The sequence below is a fragment of the Vairimorpha necatrix genome, chromosome 11, assembly GCF_036630325.1.
Source record: "Vairimorpha necatrix chromosome 11, complete sequence".
Lineage (NCBI taxonomy): Eukaryota > Fungi > Microsporidia > Nosematidae > Vairimorpha > Vairimorpha necatrix.
Genome location: NC_088826.1, coordinates 408,211 through 427,339, shown reverse-complemented (window position 1 = coordinate 427,339; position 19,129 = coordinate 408,211). Strand labels below are relative to the sequence as shown.

At 26.4% G+C, this 19,129-nt stretch overlaps 7 protein-coding genes across 7 annotated transcripts; 4 read left to right on the top strand and 3 right to left on the bottom strand.

Annotated features, from left to right (window-relative positions):
* Positions 1-7,398: 7,398 nt before the first annotated feature.
* VNE69_11100 (protein transport protein YIP1) lies at positions 7,399-7,986 on the top strand (the record flags this gene model as incomplete). The annotated part of the gene is made up of 1 exon (XM_065475007.1): positions 7,399-7,986. One exon carries the CDS (start codon positions 7,399-7,401, stop codon positions 7,984-7,986), a length of 588 nt encoding a protein of 195 aa, XP_065331079.1.
* A 166-nt stretch (positions 7,987-8,152) lies between these two features.
* On the bottom strand, positions 8,153-8,644 carry VNE69_11099 (glucose-induced degradation protein 4-like protein; the record flags this gene model as incomplete). Its single annotated transcript, XM_065475006.1, has 1 exon — positions 8,153-8,644. One exon carries the CDS (start codon positions 8,642-8,644, stop codon positions 8,153-8,155), a length of 492 nt encoding a protein of 163 aa, XP_065331078.1.
* Positions 8,645-9,223: 579 nt separating this feature from the next.
* VNE69_11098 (ubiquitin carboxyl-terminal hydrolase) lies at positions 9,224-11,773 on the bottom strand (the record flags this gene model as incomplete). The annotated part of the gene is made up of 1 exon (XM_065475005.1): positions 9,224-11,773. One exon carries the CDS (start codon positions 11,771-11,773, stop codon positions 9,224-9,226), a length of 2,550 nt encoding a protein of 849 aa, XP_065331077.1.
* Positions 11,774-12,023: 250 nt separating this feature from the next.
* VNE69_11097 (Rho1 guanine nucleotide exchange factor 1) lies at positions 12,024-14,396 on the top strand (the record flags this gene model as incomplete). The annotated part of the gene is made up of 1 exon (XM_065475004.1): positions 12,024-14,396. The coding sequence occupies one exon, from the start codon at positions 12,024-12,026 to the stop codon at positions 14,394-14,396; it is 2,373 nt and encodes a 790-aa protein (XP_065331076.1).
* Positions 14,397-14,403: 7 nt separating this feature from the next.
* VNE69_11096 (DNA mismatch repair protein MSH2) lies at positions 14,404-16,536 on the bottom strand (the record flags this gene model as incomplete). Its single annotated transcript, XM_065475003.1, has 1 exon — positions 14,404-16,536. The coding sequence occupies one exon, from the start codon at positions 16,534-16,536 to the stop codon at positions 14,404-14,406; it is 2,133 nt and encodes a 710-aa protein (XP_065331075.1).
* Positions 16,537-16,705: 169 nt separating this feature from the next.
* Positions 16,706-17,233, top strand: VNE69_11095 (synaptobrevin YKT6-like protein; the record flags this gene model as incomplete). Its single annotated transcript, XM_065475002.1, has 1 exon — positions 16,706-17,233. The coding sequence occupies one exon, from the start codon at positions 16,706-16,708 to the stop codon at positions 17,231-17,233; it is 528 nt and encodes a 175-aa protein (XP_065331074.1).
* Positions 17,234-17,714: 481 nt separating this feature from the next.
* On the top strand, positions 17,715-18,422 carry VNE69_11094 (uncharacterized protein; the record flags this gene model as incomplete). Its single annotated transcript, XM_065475001.1, has 1 exon — positions 17,715-18,422. One exon carries the CDS (start codon positions 17,715-17,717, stop codon positions 18,420-18,422), a length of 708 nt encoding a protein of 235 aa, XP_065331073.1.
* Positions 18,423-19,129: the final 707 nt, after the last annotated feature.

Genomic DNA, 19,129 nt, shown 5'->3' with positions numbered 1-19,129 from the left:
ATTGATATAAAGACATTTGTCTAAAATATGTATAAAGGTTTACATTATTCTTCAAACGAAACTATTCATCTGCGAAAATTTATTTACACGTCATGTGTTATTTCCATGTATTTTATAAATCCCAGTTTTGTATCACTTTCATATTCCATTTTGTGCGATTCATTTTCCAACATCGAACATTTTAATATTTTACTATATTTGATTGACAATTCTTAGTTGATATAAACTTATGAAATCAAAAAAGCAACATAGCCTCAGTTATATCTATGTAATATCATTGTTAACAATTTAATGTAGTGTAGTAAATAGTTTCGTTTTTTATTATACCACCTCGTCACTAGTAGCAAATTTGAATTATCATGCATATTGTGAAGTTGGTTTCCCATGCTTTTCGCACTTAGTCTAGCTTTTTTTAATTTTTACATTCTATAATTGACTTAAAATTTGTAAATATGCTACTGTTTTTTTTGCACAATATATCCTTTATAGTCGGATTTTACAGATTTGTTTTAAATCTATCTTTATTTACACAATTTTAGTTTTTCGTTTTATGAATATTTTATTATTACGGGATATGTAAAGCCTCTTTATATACAAGTAAATTTTTTAGGATAAATATCGGTGCATTTACCCAGTTAATACATATAAAAAATGCATGATTTTAATAGAACAATCATATTTAACGCTCAATTGCGCATTCTAATTGGTATAAAGACGAATACATGAGACAAATCGTAGTAGAAATACATTAAGAAGAATGATTTAAAATCATATTATATTATCACATACTACACATTTATTTGTACACATCATGTTTTTTTGCTATAAAATAGCATTATTAAGACAAAGCAAAAGGCATTGAAAAGTTTTTGTTGTCTTTGAAGCAAAAATAGCTGGGAGCGCATAAAAAAGAGAATAATGCATACATAAATATGAAGATTAGATGTGGGAAGACGAAATGATACATAAGTATTATGAACAAAGTTCTAAAAGAAATCAGAAAGATATGACCCTCTTAAAATTGCATATAGGATAGCATATACTATAAGTGTACCGGGCAAGTAACAAAGAATATAATCACTTACCTTATGATTCAAACTAACTTATTTTTTTGTATATAACAAAGCTAAAAATAAATTATTTACATATTTAATATTCTTAAATGGAACTTATAGGCTAATCAAGGAAATACAATCGCTGTGTAATTATGTTGAATGTACACAACAGAAACAGAAGCATAATTATGTTTTTGAAGGGGTACAATCACAGTAAACTTATTTTTATTCCTAATATTTAATTATAGAGCGCGCGATAGTTTATGGGGCAATTTACCCGGCGAACAAAGTGTATGTGACACGAGCTGCCCCCTGGCTGCTCGATATGTCTAAATAAGATTTATTAGTAAATTGTTTATTGTAATTACGCTCTTTCATATCTCGGCGAAGGGCTAGAAATAATTCCTTTTTATGGTTTAATTTTCCCGTCCCATCAATTATTTTCAAGAACTGGCCAATTATTTATTGAGTTATAGATACCGGCATTATTAGAGTGTTTTGGCATTCCTAAACACTTTATATATTTTTTTATTTGTTTACTATGAGCCATCGTAAACAAAGGGCATCTCGGGCATTTGACAGTTCGACTGAGAGATTAGTGTTTATAGCTCTTCTATATCTTTAGAGGGATTAGAAGGTTGTTTATGACAGTGTATGTTTTTACAAATTAGCAAGAATAATAGATTTATAAGGTAAAACATTAAATCTTATACAAAAATAACAGTCGGGTTGATGATTTTTTTAGGTTCAATATAAGAGAAAAAAATGGGCATTTAGCTAATTTTCTTAATTTATATTTATTTCATTTTAGCGCATTTAGGCGATTAAGCCTGCTTTATTATTTGAAGGTAAAATGTTATTTATCATAGAGTTGACTAATGTTCTGAGATAGTAATAAATAAGGCTTTATCGCTATATAAAACGCAGTCTTAATAACATTGAGGTTATACACTATGCTTTAGAGTGTCAAAAAGTCCCTATCTATAAAATTTATTTCTTTACCTGGCGTAAAAAAACAAATCAGTGTATTGTAAGATAATAGTTTTAAAATCATGCAGGTATATCGATAAAAATAAATTGAGATTGATATATATAATTTTTATCAAATGTTTAATATTTTACATCATTAACAAAACTGACTAATACAAATTAACAATCAGGGATTTTTAGTATCTATCCATCTTTAATTGGTTTATTTTTATGATTTACGATTTTTTTTTCAGTCTAAAAAGTAATCTTCGCTGTTCCGTGATTGATTGAACATATAATCTTGGTGCTTGTTATTATTTTAGTCTAAATTTTTGTCTCAAAAGTAAAAACATCTACAAGTAATACTTTCACATTTTCTTATAGGTCTGTTACTAAGCATTTTTTTTCATCTTGACGCTTTTATATAATTTAAAATTCATCTTTTTTATATCTTTAATGAGGAACTTTAATTTATGTCATTACGTATAATGAACCCGCTAAAATAACTAATATTTCAATTATATAAAGTATAATAGAACAAACAAAGTTTATATAACAAAGTCTAATTATCTAGCTTTAAATCTATCATATTGTGAATTTATTTTCATATTCTCATTTTGCATTGTACAATGAAAAGGATCTCACAATAACAAAGTTAATGCATCCACACAATAAATCCTTTTTAATTGATATAAAAGGTATTTTTTAGATCAATTATTAATACAAATATTTTTCAAGTTTCAATCAAATTATCAATTTTTTTTGTGTAATTGTATCATTTTGTAGATAAAAAAACCACACATTTATTTTAATATATATCTGCCTCAATCAGCTTTTATTATGGATGTGTTGTCTATAATACGAAAAAACTTATAGATCACGATAATTTGTTACACACTATAATTTATATTCATAATTTGAGACAGTCTCTTAAAAAAAGCCAATATCACGATGAGTAGTAATAGAAGTTTTTAGACAATGTCATGCAAAATCGCAGTCCTATCGAATTAAAAAGTAAAACTTCTGACTATTTAACTCCGTTTAATTATTGAGAAAATACATAGATATTTAATAAAGATAATAAATTTTCAATATATTTTCATAAAGCAGCTCTCATTTCTGAAATTTATATATATATATGTCATAACCTCGGATGAGGTGTCCGAAACGAAGTTGTTGTTCTATGAATGAACAAATAATAGGTTTGTTTTTAATTAAAGGTTTATTATCATAATCTCGCTGTGGAGACATGTACGTAGGTCGTCTGTCTCTTTGGTTTTTTCTTTTCATTTTGTATGCCTTTCTTTGAATATTTTTTATTTATAGAAAATATTTTCTAAAAATTGAAAAGGAAGAAAAATTTAAGAAATAATTGTGGTGGATACCACAATATACTATGAAATGAACTATTCCAATAATTTTTTTAAGTTTGTAACATCACCGTACAAATATATTAGATTGTCATTTATAAGTTTATCCTTCACACGCGATTGTATTTCTTATAATTATTGATGTATTTATTTATAATCGCACGTTATAAAAAAAAATAAATGCGAGACACTTTCAGATTATAGTTTATAAACGCGAGCTATGCTCTCTTTTGTTGGTATTCGACAATCGACACAGCACTAGCGTTGCAGTTTTCAATAAAAAAAATCATTTATTGAGGTGTATCTCTTTTAATAACATGGCAGAACAGTAAAACATTGGATTTGACGGAATTTTTGACTTAATTATTGCATGAGTATATTATAATCTATATCATTACTTTTACTTTATAAGTTTGTCTTTGGGGCAAGGTCTTAAATATAATTAGAATCTAGCTTTATATGGCCGTCAAATCCTTGTACATATCACTATAGTACATTTTGATTAAACTTCTCATTGATCTGTAAAAGTAATTTTTTTTGTAAATAAGTAGCAACGTTGCTGACATAGAGATCTAAAACGATTAAGATTTGTAAATTTGCCTCATACTAGAGGCTAAAGCTAAAAAAGCCACTTATTCTAAGTTTGTGGCATGGCAATTTCCCTATATCGATGTAATTAATTTCTATAGAAATCGCCTTAAAACATTCTTGTGATTTTTTTCTTTGATACAGGTTAAAAATAAATGCGAAAGATGATTGCATTACTTCGACCGACCACTACTATCACTCAATCCAACTCATATCGCCCCATTTGCCACATCTTGGGTCTGCTTTTATCCTTGCCTTAACAACTTATGTCGCAAAAGTTTATGAATCTTAATATGTCCCCAATATATTTTACAGATAAAGTTTTTCTAGTTTTAAAATTAGCTGAAAGAATCAAAACAGTGCGTCTTGGTCGTGTTTTATACTATTCGCTATAGTACTATATAGATTTTGAGATAGATACTGAAATTAGTACATAAAGAGCCGTTTTTTAGGCAAAATCTACTTGTGCTTAGTGTAATGAGTTTAACTTTTTAACAATTACTAAAACAGCATTTCATAAAATGAGTTGATTCAGTCGTATTGAATTAATTATAATTAGTAAAACTTTACCTTTTTTATTTGTAAATATAAAGTGCTCTTTATTACTTTACTTGGAACGATTTTTTAATTATGTGTCAAACCAACAAGTTTTGATACAAAAAATATATATATATTTATCTGTATTTTATATTACATTTTAAGGTGTCTGAACAAACAAATGAAGTCTTTTATAGACCATTAAAATATTCATCTGCTAGTTTTTATTAATTTGATCATTGCTATGTCGACATAGGTACAAGATCATTACTTTATAAAGTTTTATATCAATAATCTATATCGACAAGTTTCAAACGTGTTTTGTGTGAATTTTTTTTAAATGTTAGTATTTTGATATATTATATTATCTTTACTGTGTCAAGTTTCATAATTTGTAGATGTGGTTATATTTTGCTCTGTTTATGATAAAATTTTTACAATAAACCATTTATGCCTCATGTATAATCAGTTATCAAATAAAACTATGTGTGTTATTCAAAAAAAATTTGCATAATTTCAATAAAGAATTATAATACTATCATAAAGAACGTTATTTATATTATTCCCAAAAAAAGGCAAGGCTTCATTTAACTTTGATTTTTTTGTAAAAATTGACCAAGTAGAGTAAATGTTTCAAAAAAATTTCAAAAAATTACTCCTTGATTATTTAGTTTTATTTTAAACTAAAAATTATAAATTACCTGTAACATTGTTTTAGTATATTTTTCTATTATGCTTTTTGTTTAAAGCCGCTCCATGAATTATATATAATATCATTAGATTCTTTTTATAAAATTATGTATTGATTCTAGATCTTTTTATTTTCAGAGCTATATACATGAAAATGTTACGACATTTTAATAAAAAAAATTATCCGTCACAAATGAGCCCAACTTACTACTATGTTTTTACACATTAGCTTCTTTATATCCTCCCATTACAAATAAATTCATACAAAAATAAAGATTTTGATATGTATACGAATTTAATTATAAGCCACAAAAAGACATCTCAACTTGAACTTTAAAGTATATAAAACTTAATTACATTATATTATAATCACACCATATTGGTAAAAATACCCTATGGTTTCATCAATTCATCACGTGGATTCACCTGTGCTTTATTTTTAATTTTAAGAGCACTACAATGTTTTTAGTGACTATAGTACATTTAAAATAAAACAATTAATTGTACGTTAGATCTCTCTATGAAATTTTTTCATAGGCCGTACTAAAAAAGACATCTAAATCGTAGTGTATAGTACTCTATTATATTTATACGTTCATGGCATCAACATAAATGCTACTTTTTAATTGTTTTTTTTACCATAATCGATGTCCAATTATTCAAAATTTTAATAGAGTCTATATATTCCCACTTTAGTTCATTTTACCTGATTTAATAAAATACTCACTTGTTTCTCCGAAAAATTTAAATTAACAAATCTAAAAAAATAAAAGCGCCTTTCTTTCTTTATTAAGATAATATTTTCTCTAAAAGTCATTAATCGTTCACTCAAAGACTTTTTTAAGTCCTATAAAACTCGAATAAAATATCAACATTCACCATTAGTTTCAAACTAGTTTATCAATCATGCCTATATAGTCTAAAAAGTCTATTCAAAAAATATATATATCTATAACCACTGTTCTAAATATAGAACCACAAGAATTAATTTATCAACCTCTTAAAACATCTATGAAAATTTTTAAATTTTATCTATATATTTATAATTATAACACTACTCACCATTGTGGATTTTTTGTTTGAAAATAATTATTTTATAGCACAAAAAATGTTTATATTTGCAGTACATTATAAAAACAGAATCTCTAGTTCGTGAAATTGTAATATATAAAGGCTTTTTAGTGGAATATTTTACTAATATATTAAAAAACATTTTCTAAATATGTTCTTTCTAATATTTAAATTCACTAAAATATTTTATTTCCTTCTATATTTAGAGAATGTAATAAATAATATATTTATTTTCAATATCTTATCTACAGATTAAACACTAATTAATAACTGCAAAGCATTCAGGCGCAGAAACGTATCAAGCATTTTTAAGCTGCAAATTATATCTTAATATAATTCTAATTTTTTGATAACATTATTTGACAATCCAAAGGTAAAATCAAAATTTTTTAGTTACATAGCTCTTTTAGTAATGATCATTTAAAACCTCAATGAATTAGATAATAGAAAAAAAACCATATTATGGAGAAAACATCGTTATTCACTAGTTGTAGATCTTTATCTGCGTCATTATATATATTAATTTCAATGATCAATAAAAAACAAGATCTAGTTCATTGGGGGTTTTCACTGGCCAATCATAGAAATTAATATGTATACGCCCGTAAATTATACAAAAAGATTAGTAAATGGTAGTTTGAAGTCTTTTCTCATAAATAATATCAGCCTTTTTTTTTTATTTTACTTCTAGATATTATAATAGACATATAAAAAAAAGGAATACAATTAGTCAATATCATGAATAAATTAAGGAATGATTAATAAGTTATAATTACTTATGTTCGCATCATAGCTTTTTTATACAAATATTGTAATTAGAGGTGTTATAAAATGTAAAAAACAGTTAATTAAATATGGATATAAAATCATAGCACAAGAGGCAATGCGATATAAATTCGATTTTCGTTTCAGTGTTTTAGTTCTTTAAAATCTGTTGGAAATTAGACATGCTATATTCACTGTACTGCGAGTTGATGTATTGGTAGAGACGAGAACAATCTTGAATGCTCCCGTAAAACGTATATAATTATAAAAAGATCGAAAATTTACATGTGCACAAAGATATGCTAAAAGCATTTTTTTATTATTTTTCTTTTGTTTACTTTACTACCCCTACTATGGAATTTGAAGATTTAAAAGAGCGCTATGTTGACAAACTTGATTTAAAATCCGCCTTCACTGGCTACATTAAAGGAGACAAGCCTTTACTAGAAGAATTAGGAATAGATTTGGGACTAATAAAAAAAGAATCTTGTTTGATATTCAAAATATTTAGTCCGTCTTTTAATTGTGTTGTAAGTTCAGATGTCACAGGTCCCCTTTTTAATATCATATTATTTTCTATATTCCTTTTACTTAATTATAAAGTTCATTTTAGATATATTTATTCTATTTCGCTTTTTTCTGTTCTAAGTACATTTCTACTTCTAAAAGTTATGGATTTGTCGAACATCAAGATATTGGAATGCTGCTCTGTCTTGGGATATTCTTTTACTCCTCTTGTTATGTTTTCATTTATTAATTTATTTATTAATAAGATGAAAATAACCTATAAAATCATATTGGGTATTATTTTCGCACTTTGGTCTGCTTATACAGCTTCTTTGGTCTTTGTTAGGCATATTAATGTTAGAAATAAGCAAGTATTGATTCTTTATCCTTTGTTTATAACTTATGTATGTTTTTCAATTATAGTAGTTTTTTAAAGATTTGTTTGTTTTCAATAAAAATTTTTAGTATTTATTAATTATTTAGTATATTCCACATAAAATATCTTGTACACATAAATTTATATTTGATTTTATACTAGTTAGTGTTAATTTTGAAAAAATTATATGAGATTTTTTATAAAATTTTTTTATTTAAGATTTTTCAAATTATACAGGCAGATCCTGAAATTCCTTCATCTTGTCTTTCTAATAAAATTTGCTGTGACATATTTTTTTCTCCACATTTATAAAAATATCTTCCCATAAAACAATCTAAATTCTTATAATAACAACAATAATAAAATCCATCAATTGAAGCTTCACCTTGTTCTAAATTCATATTGGGCAATATAAAAAGTTCTTTAATTCTAAAATATAAACATTCATCTCCACCTTTACTAAATTCCGGGAACTTTTCCCAATTTACACCATCACTTTCTAAATCTTTTAATTTAGTAGCCATTTCGCTGCCAATTACACGGGCTTCGAAGTATGTCGAGATTTGAATAATTTTACTATTAGATTTATAAATATTTAGAGTACCACACATTATATTTTCATCTAGATTTAGATTATCAATTTTCATTACTAAATTGAATGAGCCAGTTGACGATAATTGTCTTCCCGAATATTTTGATCCATTTTCTAAGTTCATAAGATTAAGGGATTTTCTTCTTATATAGACTCCTTTACATAATCAGATCATATTAAATTTGATAAGACCAATTAATAATTAAGTGATAAAAAATCAATATAAAGTCATAGCAAATTAAATATACGCAGTAATCTACGAAATTAAAATTATTTTAAATTTTAATTTACCGTTTTTAATAAAAAATATTCTTGAGATTTGATAGCTCTAGAAAAAACCAGGAAATATTATTATTAACAATTTATAAAGTAATTTGCCCTTTAGTGTGTTGATTATAAAAAGAGGCTTTATTTTTTTATTGGAACTTTTCAAGGGGGTACCCCTGAAAATTTGACAAATACAAATTTTCATTTATAAAATGAATCATAAGATTAATAAATTGTGTATGAATTTGTTTATCTATTGAAATTTGCAAAATAATCATCAAACAAAGCTGATAAATTTAAAAAATAATAATAATTATATTGTTTTTTGACGAAAAATATTTCGAAAATAACATTTTCAAATTTACAATATTTTTTTTAAAAAATTAACATATCATTTGACGAAGTTATAAATTTTTTTCAATATTTTACTATTAATTTAATATCTTCTTTCAATTAATATAAATGTATCAGGACTATATTCACTGATCACATCAATATCATCTAAATCTTTATATCCTCTATTATCGTATTTTACTAACCTGCTTGTTATCCCGTGTTTCTCTCTAAACTCAGCCACGGTAAGCTGATCAATGAATAAAAAGAAAGGATAACCTTTTATCTCGTACATACCAGTAAAATAAGCCACTTTTAAATAATTAGATTTAAAATCTTGAATAATGTTCATACCTTGAGAAGTAAAGACTTCGTCAAAAGAATATTTCTCAAGAAATAGCGAGTTTTTAACAGTGTCGACAATATGAAGATTCTGAAAACTAATAGGCAAATAATAATTAGAAGAGAGAACAACTTTATAGAAATCTCTAAATGTCGTATTAGGAGGAATTATAAATGGATGTACATGTTTGATAGAATTATAATCTATTGCGTCATCATATCCTAGATAAATTATCTTATTATCTTTTATATCTACAAAAATAATATTCCGTGTCAAAGGCAAATATTCTAAAACTAAACTTTCTAGAGGCTCAACAGAAACCTCGTCATTACTAAAAAAAGATCTTATTTTTTGACTAAGTAACTCACTTTCCATATTCCTTGGGAGAAAAAGCGAGACACAATTTTGTTCATTTAGTAAAACATTGATGCACATTCTATTAGAAAAATCTTTATAAAAACACTCGAAAACATCACAGTGATTTTTTTCGACTAAAATTAAAATGTCCCCATTTTTTAAATTTTCTTCATTTTGAGAATTTAATAATTCGACTTTTTTATTAAAAAAATCTTCTTTGTAAATTTCAAAATCATTGATTTTCATTCTCGCTTCTATATTTTTTCGTATATTTTTGTCTATAACAAGAATAAATGATAAATTTAGATTTTCCGGGAATGTGTCAGGTAACCAAATTTCATTTTTAAAAATTTTTACAAAAAAAAATTTTTTTTTTGTAAAATCAATATTTTCATTTTTTTTGTAAATAAAAAAATCTTTGCCTTCTAAAACCGAGTCATCATTTAAAAGATCAAATTTATTTCCAGTTATATTGAAAATATAAGCTTCTTGATCTGTTTCTAATTTATTTTTTAAGGCTTTTACTGTATCAAATTCATTAATTATATATTCTTGATAATTTGTTAAAGGAAAACTGTAAGAAATTGGATTATAAAATCCAATTCCTTTATAATTTTTTATATTTTTAAATGTTGTACATCTTATTTCTTTTTTTAGATTTTGTTTCTTAATTTCTTCTAGTACTAATTCTGGTATATTAATTTCCACATTTTTCTCAAAATCTTCTCTAAGATAAATGAGATAATAAGCCGAAAAATCTTTCTCTCGATCATCTAGAGGATCTTTTCCTCCAAAATTAAAAAATATCGCTTCTTCTTTTGGTACTTTTGTTACCACATTATCATTAAATTTATACCATTGATTATTTAATGAAATATAAGAATAAAAATGTCCTTCAGAAGGGACACCTTTGTGGACAATGACAGAATACAATTTGTAATTTGAGATTTCAGAATTTTCAACTGAAAAATTTTTAAAATCCAAAATTTCTGGAAATTCGAAATAATCGTCAATTTTGTAAGATTCGCCAGTTTCAAAATCCATGTCAAATCTTTTTAATAATAAAAATAATATTGGCGGTAAATCGGCGAATAAAATGCCTTTTTTTGCATTTACTAGTCCGTGTTTGTCACATTTATATTTATTTTCACCAGAAAGGGTTTCTATCTTTGTAAACAAGCCTAAAGAGTCTTCTAATTTCGAATTTTGCGTATTTGTAAAATAATCTCTTATACTGACTTGTATGTCTTGAAAATTCTCCTTGACTTTACTTGTACACCCGCATTCTGCGTCAATATAATTGACAATTTGTCCTTGTATAAGTTTTTCCCAGATATTTTTATTGACACTTTTAAATTTTTTTAATTCTTCTTCTATGACGTCAAACAAATATTTAGAAAATTCGTGTACGTCTTGATGAAGTGTGACATTCTTGACCATATTAGTCAAAAATTCTGATGTATCCACACATTCTTGATTTTCCATGTTATAAAAAAGCCTCTGTAAAAGAAGAAGCTTCCCTTTTGGCTCACATTGATAAATTTCATTTCTGAATTTTTTAATTAAAAATAGTGGCTGAATTAAAGAATTGAAATAACAAGAAGCTCCTAAATTTCTAAGACCACAGAAACTTGTAGTTTCTTTTGAATTATAATTTGTAATTATGTCAATTTCTAAAGAAATATCAAATGTGGAAGAATTTTCTAGACTAAACCCGAAATGATTATTAAATTGAGAGAATTGATAAAGTCCTTGGATTATTTTATTATTAATTGTAATTTTATACTCTACATTTATATCAAAATAAGAAGCACCTTTGTAAATTATAAAGAAATAATTAGCCCTATTTTTATGCAATAAAACAGTATTAAATTTATGATTCTGACATTCAAAACATTCTAAAATTGTTGGATTTTTAATATTTAAAGGCACAGATTTCCAGATGAAATTCATTTATGGGGTAAAAAATATGCATAAACAAAAAATTAAAAAATCATCATAAATTTCTAAGAAAATTTATAATGAAGTATATTTATGTAAATAATTAATATAATGACAAATATATTATATATAAAATATTAATTTTACAAAATACACTTTCTGTTTCGTTACAGTAAAATCTAAATAATATAAACTAATGTTTTTTTATTTTTTTTTGATTATGTTTATATTTATAAACAAATTCTGCATAAACAAAAAACAAATGCCAAATCCAAGAAAAAGGATAGAAGCCATAAGTGAAATGTTCATCTCAGAAAAGACATACATTTCAGATCTAATACTCTGGGAATCAGAATTCAGGAAAAGCATTCTCAATCTGCCTTTCCTAAGCTTGAAAGTCAAGTATGAAATTTGTGATGCTGTTTTTATAAATATGCATGAAATTCGACTGAAGCATGGAGAAATATTTGAAGAAATGAAAAGTAGAAATTTACAAGTAAGAAGAGAAATAGATGAAAGATTTAAGCAGACAGATGAAGAAGCCTTTTGTATTGACAAATCAGATTTTAATAATCCACATGTCTTGAAATTAGAATATGCCACTATATTTTTCAAATATAGTGGGTTTATTTATCTTTATAGAGATTATTTCTCTAGACTGCCTAAGGCAGAATACGAACTTGAAAGGGTCTGCTATTACAGCCCAGAATTTAAGAAAAGATTAGAAGAATTTCTCTATACGAATAATATAGAATATTTAGGAGTAAGGAATTTCTTGTATAGACCAAGCACAAAATTGGCAAGACTGCCTCTTTTATTAAAAGCAATAAGTAAAAATGAAGGAAATCCAGAGATAGCCGCACAGTACGAATTATTAATAGACAAAATTAAGAAATTGACTCTGGTAGTTGATGACCATTTCGCAGAGTACAGTGGGCAATTCAAAGTCTATAGATTAAGTCAGAGATTCAAATATGAACCAGGAATAAGAAATCAATTGGTCTTAGGATTATTCCAAAAAAAGAGGAAACTTCTCAAAGAAGGAGATTTGTTATTTAAATCTGATATTTGGGCTTTGCCAGTCCTGATAAGAATTTACATATTTGATAATTGCATCATCTTCAGTGAGAAATCGAGAGGGGAATTTACAGCGCAAAAAATATTGTATGAGCCACTATTTCTAGAAAGATTAATATATTTCGATGTCAATTTAGGATTTAACAAATTAGAAGACGAAGAACAACACTTCTTTCCTTTATTTCTACTAGAGACATCTGATAATATTATAAGGACTATATTATTTGAAGATTTCGAGATAAGAAAAATATATAAAAATATATTATTTGGAGCACTAAAAAATATAAAGAAGCATCATAGAAAAGGAATAGAAATTATAAAAGTAGAAACGCCCATATCAAATATTCTGTGTGCCTGTAAGACTCATAAACACATAACATTGAGTACTGAGAATGAAGACGCACAAAGCTCAAGTGAGTCGCAAATAACAAATAATGAAAATACAGAAGAATTCACTGCAGAGAAATTGCTGTCACTAAAAGAATTCAAAAATGCAGTCAATGAATATTCACAGAAAATAGAAAAACATTCAATAAATGCAAAGTCAAGGTATATAACATTTGGAAACCAAGAATCAGAAATGGAATCAATGAGCGAAATGGACGAAGAAGCAGAAAAAGAGAAATCAGACAACTTGTACTGGTTAAAAGCCCTGTGTTACAAAGGAGAAACATTCTACCACGTGATAAATGACGACTTCCAGGACCGGACAGAAAATCAAGAATATATAGAAAATCAGAATGAAATGATGATAGTCTCAACGAAGAATGGAATATTCCTATTACTAAATGGTAAGGAAAGGTTAATTTATCCAGGCTCGACTAAGAAAGTTCTATACGATACAAAATTCGAAATATTAATGTTTCAAACAGGATCAATACTCCTAGTCTGCAATTTTAATCATACTATGGACGCCATAAATCCAATACAAATCAAAAACAATGTAGGAGATTTCTTCTATGGATCTAATGAAAGGGGTTCTTTTATAGCCACTAGGAATTATGGTAGTAGTAAATCAAGTCTAATATATTTGTTCCATCTGAAAAAAGAAGACAGAAAAATCAAAATTGACCTATCTAGAAAATTATACGTAGGATTTAAGCTATACAACATTATATTCTGTCCCTCTAAGATCGTAATAGCATGTAAAGATTTTGAAATTGTTGATATGGAAACATTAAAGACAGAAGAATTCTTAGAATTGTATAATCCCTGTGTGCCAATGCTATTATCAATGGTGCCAAATGCTAAGGCCATGTCCGTGTTTACCATAGATTTAAATACTTTCATAGTATGCTTTGATGCTGTAGGATTTTATACTGATAAATTAGGGAAAATCAAGAAAACAGAAATAGTCTTCTTATGGAAAAATACACCAGTAGATTTTAAATTGTGTAAAAACAAGCTAATAACTCTTTCTAAGAACTGGATAGACATATTTGATATTAATACTGGAAACATAATATTTAGTGATCAGAGACCGGGACTAAAATTCGTACGAGGGACAGAAGGCATCATTTTACATGATGATAGTGAATTTTATAAAATTCTAATGTAATGTGCCATCATTGCTCTAGTCCTTTTTCTATATCTTCGATGACTGACTCTGGAAATCCTACCATTTTGGCCACATTCAACCCCCAGGATGTATCGCAAATTCCTTCCACTATTTTGTAATTTAGAATTAATTGATCGAATGAAGCTTTCATATTTAAAGATCTATCATCACACAATTCGGGGAAATGGGTAGCAAATAATGTTATACACCTCTTTTCGTGTAGATAATCTTTCACTGCTTTTGCTATACTAATTCCATCTATTTCTGAAGTCCCTCGTCCGAGCTCATCAATAAGAATCAATGATTCTTCTGTGGACATTCTACATATCCTAGAAATATCCTTCATTTCTACCATGAATGTAGAAGATCCTTTATAAGTACAGTCATTGGCTCCAATTCTTATGTAAACACCATCAAAAATGGGAAGGCGAGCATATTTCGCGGGGACATAACAGCCAACTTGAGCCAGGATAGAAATAACCCCTATCATTTTAAGATATGTACTTTTCCCGCCCATATTAGGTCCCGTTATGACACACAGCCTTTTTTTATTTAGGTAAATATCATTTGATATACAATCCTTATCTTCTAGTAATGGATGAATACCCCCTTTAATCTCTATAAATACGTCATCGTCGACAATATTTGAATCTTTGTTCGTCTTAGGATTTATGAATGTTGGTCGTGTGTATCCAAAATCTTTACTTTTCTTACCAATGGCATGAAATACATCTAATAAGGCTACTATATAATTCAATACCTCCAACTCATTCACATATGTCTTCATTTTCAATCTCAACTCATTTAATATATGACAAGTTTCTTTGTTAATACTTTCCTTTACATTATTCTTTTCTAAAGTCAATTCTGACATTCTCTTGGTTGTGAAGTTTACACCACTTTTCAAAATATTAATAATTAAAATATTGCATCTTTGTAATGCATTTTCTGCCTTTTTATATTCTATTCTTGTAATTCTGAAATTATCGTCTCCTTCTTCATATTTGATTTTATCACAGATATCCAATAATTTTCTATATTCAGAATTACATTCTGCATTGATCTTATCAAGAGATTTGTATAGTTCAGAAATTATTTGTAAACTTAGATCTCCCTCGTTTTTTTGCACTGTATTAAATACGACAATATTTCTCTGGGATTTCTTTATGTCTATTACTTTTTCAATATCTTCCATAATAACTCTCGAATTAATATTAGTAAGCGGAATATAAAAATCACTCTGTAAAGAAGAATAATTGATTTTATCTAATAAATTCGGTATTTTACCAACTACTTGGTGCAATTTCAATATTTCTAAAAGAGAAATCTTTGATATTTTTTTCGTAATTTTTAAAATATCTGGAAACTCTCTTAATATTTCTAAATCTAGCATTCTGATTTTTTCAATGATATTTAGGCGTGCTTCTATTTCTTCTTTATTGCGTAAAGGCTGTTTGAAAAATTGCAATAATAATCTTTTGCCTTGGACGGTGTAACATTGGAATTGATCGAGTATACATTTCTCCTTGGAATAAATGTCAAGAGCCTCCAATGTATTATAATCTACTATACATATATTTGGTCTAACATATGTCTTAATGTCTGCTACTTCTACCTTCAGAAATTTCTTTAATAAATCTATAGCACTATTGGCCTTTTCACATAAGTGTGTTATAATCCCCGTACTTTCTAATGATACAAGATTTTTATCATCATAAATTATTTCAAATGCATTGATTTCTGATAAAACTGCGTATAAATTGCTGTATACGTCATCATCTTCTATAGAACATGTATAAAAAGTTGATTCCGTTGTTCTAATAAAACAAATTTCCACATGACTCTTTGATATTTTTACACTGCATAAAGACGGCGGTAGTCTGTGGTCAAGACAAAGATCTGTAAAGTCCATCCAATTTCCTGGGTAACCTTGTTTTACTAAGACACCATCTTTATATTCTTCGACTTTACAATTTTTTGTAAGTAATAAATTTTGAATGATTGTCTCAAGATCTGTGATCTGTATTTTTGTTTCTTTGTCACTGCTTCCCTCTATCCATTTTGTGTAAGGTGGTTTCACATAATAACCATTCTCTTTATTTTCATATCTGAATACTTCAAAGTTGCTTTCTTCTTTCATGGGATTTAATTTTTTTTAAAATTTCACCCTTTCGAATTTTTTTATTCATGCATTTTTCTTCCTTAAATACTTTTTTTGCATAAAGTTTGTTAAAACAAACAAACTCATTTTCTTCTATGTTAAAATTTTAATTTTGAGAAAATTCTTCTTATATTTTACCCTTCATTTTATGCCATTATATTCTATCGTAGTAACAAACATTCATACAGATGAAGTAACAGAAAAACACTTTCATCTATCAGAATTTTCTTTTTTTCAGAGAAAACCAATTAGAGAATATATAATGATGATATCTAAGGAAGTTACATCTAGATTACAATCATATGATTTTCAAGTTTTTGAACAAAAATTTAATGAATTATCTATTTTAGTTTTTGTTAAAGTTTACAATGAATATGCTTATATTAGTTGTGGTAAAGATTACCCAGTTAATATTGCTAATAAATTTTTAAGTGAGTGTAAAGATTGTCGTGATTTTGAGAAATTGCTTAAAGAATTTCAAGATCCAAAGAGTCATGACATTTTGGACAAAATTCAAAGAGATTTAAAAGAAACAAGAGAAATTTCAGTGAAAACTCTTAACAGTTTATTAGAGAGAAATGAGAAACTAGAAGATTTAGTTAAAAGGAGTTCTGAGTTATCAGTGAGTTCTAAGATATTTTATAAAGCTGCACATAAAAGGAATAAATGTTGTTAATATTCTTAAGACATAAATGATTTTATTATTTTTTAATCTTCCTTTTTTTTGTAATATTAGTCTTTAAATTTCTTACTTTGTACTATTTTATTTTCTTATCTTTTTTAATTTTATTAGTTCTTATTTGTATATTTTATTTTAGTACCTATTTTTAAAATTACATTTCTTGATTTGTTAAAAATAATTTTATTTTTACAAGTGCCTTTTTTAAACTTTAATGATCCTTGATTTGTAATTTTTCTTTATATCTTTGGTTATATCTTAATTTCTCTAATTAATTTTTTCGGTTTTTAATTTACTTTTACAGGAATAACAAGATTATTGGTTATATTTTCTCAAAATTTAGTATTTATTATCCTCGCTATTGATTCTTAGTTTAATTCTATCGAACAAATAATGAAAAATACACAGACAATTGGTTTTTATTATCAAAACGATATTTGACAGCTATACAAATAAAATATTTTCAGTATAGGGGCATATGAATTTACATTCTAAAAAAAACTCTTTATATTCGTTACTTATAGCACTTTTATTTATATTTACTTTGTTTATCATTACTGAATACGCATTTGATTACTCTATAATCTCGGCTTCTTATTTAATTTCATTTTCAATCTTGGGATTATTGGCATTTTCTTTAATCTATGCCGGAGTGTGTCGAAGTCCTTTTTCATTTTTAGTATCTATTTTGACACTTATAACATGTTTTATATTGGGACTTATTCTTTTACTAATGAGACATACTGTAGGCTATGAGATTATAAGCGAATTTGATGCAGTAAATTTATTAGATGCTCGCATTGACAACGATGTGGGCAAAACCAAGAAAAAAACACGAGAGTGGACAAGTAAACAGTCTATATCGGTTTTGTTTTATGAACAAAAACAATATGTAAGTGATGAACAAGATAAACTTTTATCATCAGAAGATCTTATAGATTTAAAAAAAAATTTCTTAAAGTCAATATACGATGCTTGTAATAATAGGAAATCGGAAAGTGATCCAGCTATTGCATCATTATACAATGAAATTAGAAGTAAAAAAAACTTACAAAACTATATAAAAATCTTAAATAGCATTCAATGGTCCCGATTCCCTAAAAATTTAGTTATACTTATAGAAATCTTAGAACCAAAAGATGTGGTAGCCAATGGCTTCAATAGAAACGTGATCAACCACTCTTAAATTAAGGCAAAAAGTGGTGTTATAAAAATAAACCATATTTATACGTATAAGTAAAATATTTTCTTTTAAATTTTAGACAAGCAAATTTTTTAAAAACAATTATCAACTTCAAAATCAGAAACATATGATTATATATTGTCTTTAAGTGAATTGAGCTAATGTTTTGATGTTGTAAATATAATATCCTATGTGTTAATAATATATCACGGAGACAATAAATGCCTTTTCCTGTCATTATATGATTATAAACAAAATTTATCCATAAATTATGTCATATGCCATTGAATTTGTAGATTGAATATTCTAATAAATGTATTTATCATTCTTCAAATGTCAAATAACAAGCATATAAACTATTAATCGCTCGATAAATCCATCATAACTTTATTACTTATTCATTGTAATTATTATTGTTACGTTTATATATTTATAGAAAAAATGGGGACACTACATATATTTAATCAGCATGTTTTAAATATAGTTTTATTGCAATAAATAATAATAATTCATCTGTCGTAAAATTCACAATTATCGATTTTTAAATTTGATTTTGTTTTTTTAAATATATTGCCGAAAAAAGTTTTTAATAATTATTTTTTAAACATATTCTAATTTTTTTATCTATTGAAGTTGAGAAAAAAGCTTACTCTAAGTTGCCAACGACATTATTTAGTTACATATGCAATTTACACTTAATAATATTTTTT